This window comes from Macadamia integrifolia, chromosome 4 (genome assembly GCF_013358625.1).
Source record: "Macadamia integrifolia cultivar HAES 741 chromosome 4, SCU_Mint_v3, whole genome shotgun sequence".
In the NCBI taxonomy this organism is placed as follows: Eukaryota; Viridiplantae; Streptophyta; class Magnoliopsida; order Proteales; family Proteaceae; genus Macadamia; species Macadamia integrifolia.
In genome coordinates, this window is record NC_056560.1 from 10,013,389 (window position 1) to 10,020,881 (window position 7,493).

A 7,493-nucleotide genomic window follows, 5' to 3' on the forward strand; every position below is an offset into this window, starting at 1 on the left:
ATGAGGTAAGGAGTTCGATCACAGTTTCGACTGATCTGACTTCCAGATTTGGATTAATTAGAGACTTCCTGTTTTCTGGCTTCAATTCAGATTTGAGCAATATCTTAAATTACTTTTAATCCGACAGTAAAATCATTACCATCTTCTGAAGAGGATATCACTACTATTTATTTGTGACTCATGTCAAAGTTTGACCTTCATATGAGAATGTTGAATTTTCTGTTGACTTTGGATTTCTTGGGATCCAGTCTGAGGCATGTTTAGCCTGAACCTAGGGTTCATCCTACCATAACCCCCACCACATGCTGTCTTCTGTAGCACCGCCTTTGCCTCGTTTTGTGGTGCATTCAGGCTCTTTCTGGTTAGATGCAAAATCCAGCAAAGCAAAATACTTCTAATATGAAGAAATGACAAATAGCATAGCAGAAATTAGCAGCATTTTGGCTAGCAGCTGAAAGTGGAAAATTTTCCTTCACCGTATTTCTTACAAAAATCAAAGGAATCTAGTCATAAATTTACTATATTTATCAAGTACCTGATTTAGTTGCTCAATTACTGTTTGGATTAATTAGAAAGTTCTCATTTCATTGTCGTTTCAACTTTACATTAACATCATTTTACATTTAACCAGGATGACCACAGTGAAAATCATCCGACAAGACTATACGCAATGATGAAGTTTAACCAACTGTATTTTCAGCCACATACCTGCAGAAAATAATCAAATCCTCACACTGCACTTTCAGATACCAACAACCAGTCCATACATCATTTATCGAAGATAAACTCATTGGCATCACCCACCTGCCCCAAATGGCTATTCAAAGTCACAAACGTAAGAGCAAACGGGTAAAATCCAAGCAGAATAAAGACACTGGCAGAGTGGCAGGCAGATACAGTAATCATCTCAGAGGGATATTTTTCAACAAGAATAAAAGAGTCCTTCATAAGAATCCAAAACAAAATTGGCATTTGATTGCTTATGCAAACTAATACACATTTAGGAAAGAACAGGGTCATGAGACAAATGGAAGACCAGTCTTCTTCCATCTGATTTTTGTTTTTCTACAATTATAGGGAAATTGACAATAAAAGAATTGTACGATACTGCTCCTAATGCATGAAAGAAAATACCTGGATTTTTTCAGGCCCTAGGCTTCAAAGAAAGACCCGTCTCTACTTTCTTTACTTCAAAAATGAGCATCCTCCACATCTTCAGCACAAACATCTCAGATTCATCATCCAAAATGGGATGCAGCAGGTCCAGCATCTGGGATGCCTGTACATGCTGTTTAGTACTGGAAACTATGTAGTCAACAAGAGTCTCTTCTTCTTCACCAAGAAACTCCGTAATCTTCTTTGTGATCCAGGGTCTCATTCTCTCATGTAACTCATGCTGTTAAAATCAAGAAAGCATCATGTATAGCACGTATTAATAAATATTCAACATTATATGCATAAGTATAAAACTAAAATTGGATTAAGATATTTAATCTTTATTTAGTAAGAAATGACGCCTATAAATTCATCAGTGTTCTCCCTCTCCCTGTTTCAACAAGGTTAGTTTCAATAATCTCACTTCCCCGACCACCCCCACCCCCACCCCCACCCCCACCCCCAACCCCAACTTTTTCTCCAACCCACTTTGATTTTTCTGCTTGAGTTGCATTCCATTGGACCAACCCACCTCAACCTGTTCCAAATCTATTCTTTCAATGAGAATACAACAATATAGTATTAGATTGAAAGTCAAGGTAGAACTGTAGATTCAGCCCCAACCTGCAATAAAAGAGACTCAATTGCCACTTGGTCCTTTTGTTACCAATTATGTGGTGTAGAAGTATCTTGAAGATACATTAGCAAAGAAGCAAAGAATTGGTAAATCTACACTCCTCAGTCACCACAGTATTCTGTTTTTCACAACGTTCCTCAACACGAGTGGCTTGGGGCATGGGTGAATACCTAACTCTTTCAGTTTTGCCTCTTTAAGAGGTTGTCAATTGTACAGACTTCATAAATTGATAACATGGTCCCTGGCTCTGCGCAATAGATCCATGCTCTAAAAGAAGGAAAAAAGAAAACAAAGAGTCATCTCGTACAGCAAAAAATCCATACCTTGTCATACACATTCCAGTTAATCTCATACGAGAACAACTCCTCTTTGGTCTTCGGGATCATATCAATCAACTGTTTTGCATCTATAAGTTTCTTCTCCTTGTTTTCATCTCTGGCACGATTATTGTCCTCATTATTGCGGTCTCGATCTCGCTGACCCTTGTCAGTAGAACGCCTATTTCTATCCCTGTCACTATCAGACCTCTCTTCCTTTGTATTAGAATTGGAGATACATTTCGCAAATTCAGCTGCCGCAGAAAAATTTGAAGATGGTTCCCCGGAAACAGAAGGATGGACAATTTTAAGTTCCTCGGTGGAGTAATCAAGCGGAACCAACGGTCTCATTTTTTTCTCCTTCTCAGCATCATCATCATCCTCTTCATGGAAAACTGAAGGAACAGCAGTTCGTTTTCCTGATCCTACCAGCTCAAACCCCAGCTTCCGAGCAGGCACATTGCTACTCTGCCTCATATCTGAGACAGCAGCTGGTACCGTTATTGCTTCATCAGCAATACCATTACCTAGAATCATACCCCCTATAAAATAGAAGTTCCAATCCAAATCAGGGAACATAGAAAGAATAAAGCATACATAAAAATAGACACAAGACAAGAGAACAGAATTCACATTTGCCAACAACCAAAGTCACAAACATGCATATGCTAGCAAGTGCAAACAAGACTCACCAGCATGACTACAGGCAGAATAACACTTGCATGGACACAAGCACACAAGCACATAAACACAAACAGAAAAACACTCACAAGCACAAGATGCCCTGCAACATGCACACAAATCACAATAGGCTTACCTGCATGATTAAAATGATCAGAATCACCCTCAGAAGCCTGTTCAGCAATATTTTCATCCCGCACAATGGACCTGTCCACTCCATTAGCTACCTCAACCTTGGGTTCATCTTTCCGCCTGTGCTGCTCCTCAGTGGCCCTCCTCTTTGCATCAGCAATTTCTTCCTCTTCCCTTAATCTGTCAGCCAAGTCCTCTTCCTTTTCCCGTTGCCTTTTCTTCCTCCTCTCTTCATAAACACTACTCCTGTGCCTCCTTTTTCTTGTGTCATCATCATCATTCTCACTCTCTTGATCCATGATCTCCCTTCGGTGTTCCCGTTCCCTTTCCTTCTCCCTTTCCTTCTCATACTGGCGTTGATACTCTTTCTCTCTCTCTCTCACCTCCCACTCCTTAACTCGCTCCTTGTACAAACGCTCAGCCTCTCGAATCTTCAACTCCCGATCCCTTTCCCTCCTAACTCGTTCTCTCTCTCTCTCCCTTTCATACCTTTCCAGTTCCCATTCCTTCTCCCGTTTTAGATCCCGTCCCCTGTCCCTATCTCTGCCTCGCCTGTCATACCTTCTACTTCTGTCCGGTGAGCTTGTTTCCGGCTTATCATTCTCACTGGTGGGCTTGTTTTCACTAGTCATCTCATCATCGTTTTTATCTTCTGCTGCATCTGCAAGATTAGGAACAGGCACAGTTGAATCATAGAAACAGAAAGTACCACAGATATAAAAGAAATGACGATTAGAACAATAATATATTGTTAACAACTCTATTCTCATCAACATCCTCACCTGTGTTTCCATTGGCGATGGTACCAGGCAAGTATTGACAGGAATCAGGCAAAAGCATAATTCAAAAACTCGTAATTCAGTCTCGTTCGAATCAGTCAGACCGACATGAGAAAAATTAGTGAAATTTAGGCCGAAACAGTGCATTTTTTGCCAACATGTTTCAGTTGGCCATTTTGGGGAGCAAACGGCCATATTAAGCTCTGATACTTCAGGGAATCCTTATTTTAGCCTATGTAAACATATGTAAAGTTTTATATTACAAGAAAAGTCACACTAAGTGCTGTTTAGATTTACACCATCGGTTGGCAGTACATGCCAAACCTAATTATGTAACATTGACTATTCTACACATTGGTTTAGTACAAGAAGAGAAAGGCAGGTAACCTACTGCACTTCAGTGCATTCGATCTTACCATGGGCTTTGGGGTCTTACCTGCTGATTAGTAGACTTAGCCCCATCAATCCAGCAATTTTGGATTTTCACGAATATAAGCCCTTACAATCTTACATCATAGAGACCATATACTACAAAGACAAATAAAAACATAAGGACTGGCATCTGTGCAAAACTCACCACTTCTCATTATATCCACGTCTGAGTCCCCATCCCTTGATTTAGAAGGAAGTTCAGAGTTTGACTTTGCAGAACCATCAGCAGTATTTAGAGCAGGTGGAGGGGGCGGTGGTTTGGTCTTTAACCTCTCTTCAATCATACTTGTAAGCTTCTCCAAAGCATCTCCATCAGCTTCTCGATCTTCATCAGTCACAATACCAAAGGTGGAACTATCTTGATTTTCTTTATCTGTTGAATCACTCTCATCCTTCTTCAAGTCCTTCTCAGAGGTACTTTGAGGTTCACTTTTATTAGAACCTGGTTGACTTTCTTCATCTTTTCCAGTTTCGTTGGGTTTCTTTTCTCTTTCATTTTTCTTCTCAACATAGCGCTCAAGGTATTCTCTTGTTGCTTGATTAACATTGAGCTGTAAAAGTATCACACTTGATACACTTAGTTCAGCAAAAGAGGAAAATGATCCAACATAAGCTAGCAATAACAAAAATAAATAAATAAATTTAACTAAGCAGTTTAAATGATACACTTCTAGATACTTTCAAATGAAATTCTTGATGGTATTTATGATAATATAAGCTTTTTCATACAAACATCCTCAAACTGCTTAAGTTTAATTACTTCTCTGGAAAATCTTTCACTGAACTACTACGGAAGGAAATGGAACAGGCATGCATCATGTGAGATTTACGAACCCAATCCCCCACCCCCCCCAAAAAAAAAACCCCATATGGGAAACATGGTTGGATTGGGCCACGGAATTTGACATAGCCAATGGAGTGTGAGCCCCTTATATCCAGCAATCAGGATGGCTGCATCAATCCATGTAATTCAAAATAGCCTAGCGAAACCCATTCCTCATATTTTACTATGCATCATCTGAGTACACTGCAGTAGATATTTATCGGTAATCCATCTTTTCTAATGAGAAAACTCTTCTGGAAGAAAGAAGAGAAACCTCCTAGAAAATGTCAAAAGCACGTGGCCGATGAACTGCAAAGGAAGAGCCACCCCAACCTCCTCCAATGCAAAAGAATATTTTTTTTTTTAAGGGGAAAAAACAGTCTCCTTTAACTACAGTTTCCCAGCCAGGGGAATGATCTATAAAGAAAATGTCCTCAAACTACTTTAGAAACACACCCTACAAAGGGGTGGGGGGATTCACTGGCATAGCATGTTTCATGGTTATCTTTCCCTTTTAAATTTTTTTATAAGTAAAAAATATGAAACTATACACTTTTTTTAATGCAAATATTACCCTTGCTTTTTGTCTTCATAATTATATTATGACCATGAAACGAAAGCCCAATAAATGCCCTTCCCCAGCATGTCCATGGGGGCCTGCACATTTGTGTGGGTGCACACATGCAGCCAAGAGTGCATATTTAAACACATTACTTTAATGCATGGTGGAAAGTTCACACCAGTCAGCAATTTAGCATGACACTAGAAATCCAACAATAAAATGTGAAACCTTGCAGTCAAAATATATTATAATATAATATAAAAGGAAAGAAATATAAGTCCAACCATACCACCAGTTCTTGCCCATCGATGTTAAATTTACTCAGCAGGCGCAGCGCACGAAGAACACCATCTGCCGACTCAAATTCACAGAACCCAAAGCCTCTTGGAGTTCCATCGGAGGGATCTTGAGCACGTTTCCAACTCTTCACAGGTCCACAAAGCTTCACAATTTACAGAATCAACATTTAGGAAACAATGATTAAACATAAACAAATCTAGACCATTAAAAAAAATGAAAAACAAATAAATAGATCATGTTGCTAAATAACAAGATAAACAACCAACCCGAAGGAGAGAGAGCATAAAATCATTTTCCACAGTTGAAGCTATCTTGCCAACATAAACAGTGGTTTGAGGTTTCTCCGTTAAGGGAACAATAGGAACAACTGGCCTCACAACAGGAGGAACAATTGGAGGATGGGCTCCCGGAATAGGAGGGCGTAAGAGTGGTGGAAGCACACCACCTGCTCCAGGTGGGCGTAGAGGAAAGGGATGGCGAACCATAGTTGGATATGGAGCTGGGAACCGAGGGATTCCTGCATTAATGCAAAAAATATCTATGCAAATTTGTCAGAACAGGCTTAGAAACTACAACATGATCCTCCTTCCCACAATTAAAGATATCTACACAAAGAGGAAAGAATTTGACAACAATGATTAAAATTTTTTACCACACAATACAATCATAATAGAGACGGGCACCACAGTCATGGTAACTATCACCTGTTGAATATATAATATAACCTGAATGACCATGAAGAAAATAGCATCCAATTTATCAACTATGAATATGTAAAGTCAACTCACCTTATATATATATATATATATATATATCTTCTCGCGAAAGAGTAGCCCTCAGAAGATATCCCAGGAATAAATTTGTGAAACTGAGCAATATGAGACTTGCAGCGTCTCACTCACACCAGGGAAATTGATGGTTCAACACTACACTAGAAGTTCCATAATATTTATGTTGCCTAGTAGTTAAACAGCTGAATTGCATAGCATAACAAACACAGACAAATAGGAACACAGGGAGAGGTAGAAAGATACTGTAATAAAGAGATCGTAATACCTTGGAACACAAGCGCAATGAGCAATCAGTTGCTAACATGGTCTGCTGCCGGGCCAATGAAGAACCCATTAATGCCAAAAAGTAAAGTACCATTATATCTACCAGCAAATAGCTTAGTAAAAGAAATGCAGCCGGCCACTATTTACTGTGTAAAACAAAAAGACTCAATTGGTTGCAATGTGAATAAATTTGAATTTGGAAACTCCAAAGGATAATTTGAACAAAACAAGAAGTCCTTCCTTAGAACACAATTTTTCATCAAAATTCAAGAAAACTAAGAGAATTTATGCATACCAACATAGGTGTTGTAGTACGGGATCTTTAAAGAACCGCAATATGAAGCCTGCTGACCTTTTCTCACCGTGATCAATCACAACACTGTAGGAGAAAACATCCCGTCATCGATACCTCATGCATCCCTTATCTAACTAACAGGACTTTCCACACTGCCTCGGGACTCCTCCCAATCAAAACCCCTATCCACTAAGCCCCAGCATCAAACCAAATGCAACAACTGCTCATGGTTTGTTAACACCCAACACACATAAGGTTCTCAATGCAAAACTGCAAATGATGAACCTATCCTTCTGCATTTATCTCTTTTTTTTTTTTTTTTTTT

The 7,493-nt window shown here is 39.3% G+C and overlaps 1 protein-coding gene across 4 annotated transcripts in view; it reads right to left on the reverse strand.

Moving 5' to 3' along the window:
- Positions 1 to 447: 447 nt before the first annotated feature.
- The window catches only part of LOC122076611 (RNA-binding protein 25-like), an 8,201-nt gene continuing 1,155 nt past the window's right edge, over positions 448 to 7,493 (reverse strand). The window contains exons 2-8 of one of the 4 annotated variants that reach the window (XM_042642008.1): positions 6,085 to 6,335; positions 5,808 to 5,960; positions 4,279 to 4,684; positions 2,927 to 3,583; positions 2,116 to 2,651; positions 1,135 to 1,396; positions 448 to 708 (exon numbers count right to left, since the gene is read on the reverse strand). In XM_042642008.1, coding sequence (XP_042497942.1) covers positions 1,145 to 1,396; positions 2,116 to 2,651; positions 2,927 to 3,583; positions 4,279 to 4,684; positions 5,808 to 5,960; positions 6,085 to 6,335 — 2,255 coding nt within the window. In that variant the 3' untranslated portion in view covers positions 448 to 708; positions 1,135 to 1,144. Of the gene's footprint in view, positions 805 to 918; positions 1,397 to 2,115; positions 2,652 to 2,926; positions 3,584 to 4,278; positions 4,685 to 5,807; positions 5,961 to 6,084; positions 6,917 to 7,168; positions 7,232 to 7,493 lie in introns of those variants that run through there. The other 3 variants (XM_042642007.1, XM_042642009.1, XM_042642010.1) reach the window with 3 other exon arrangements.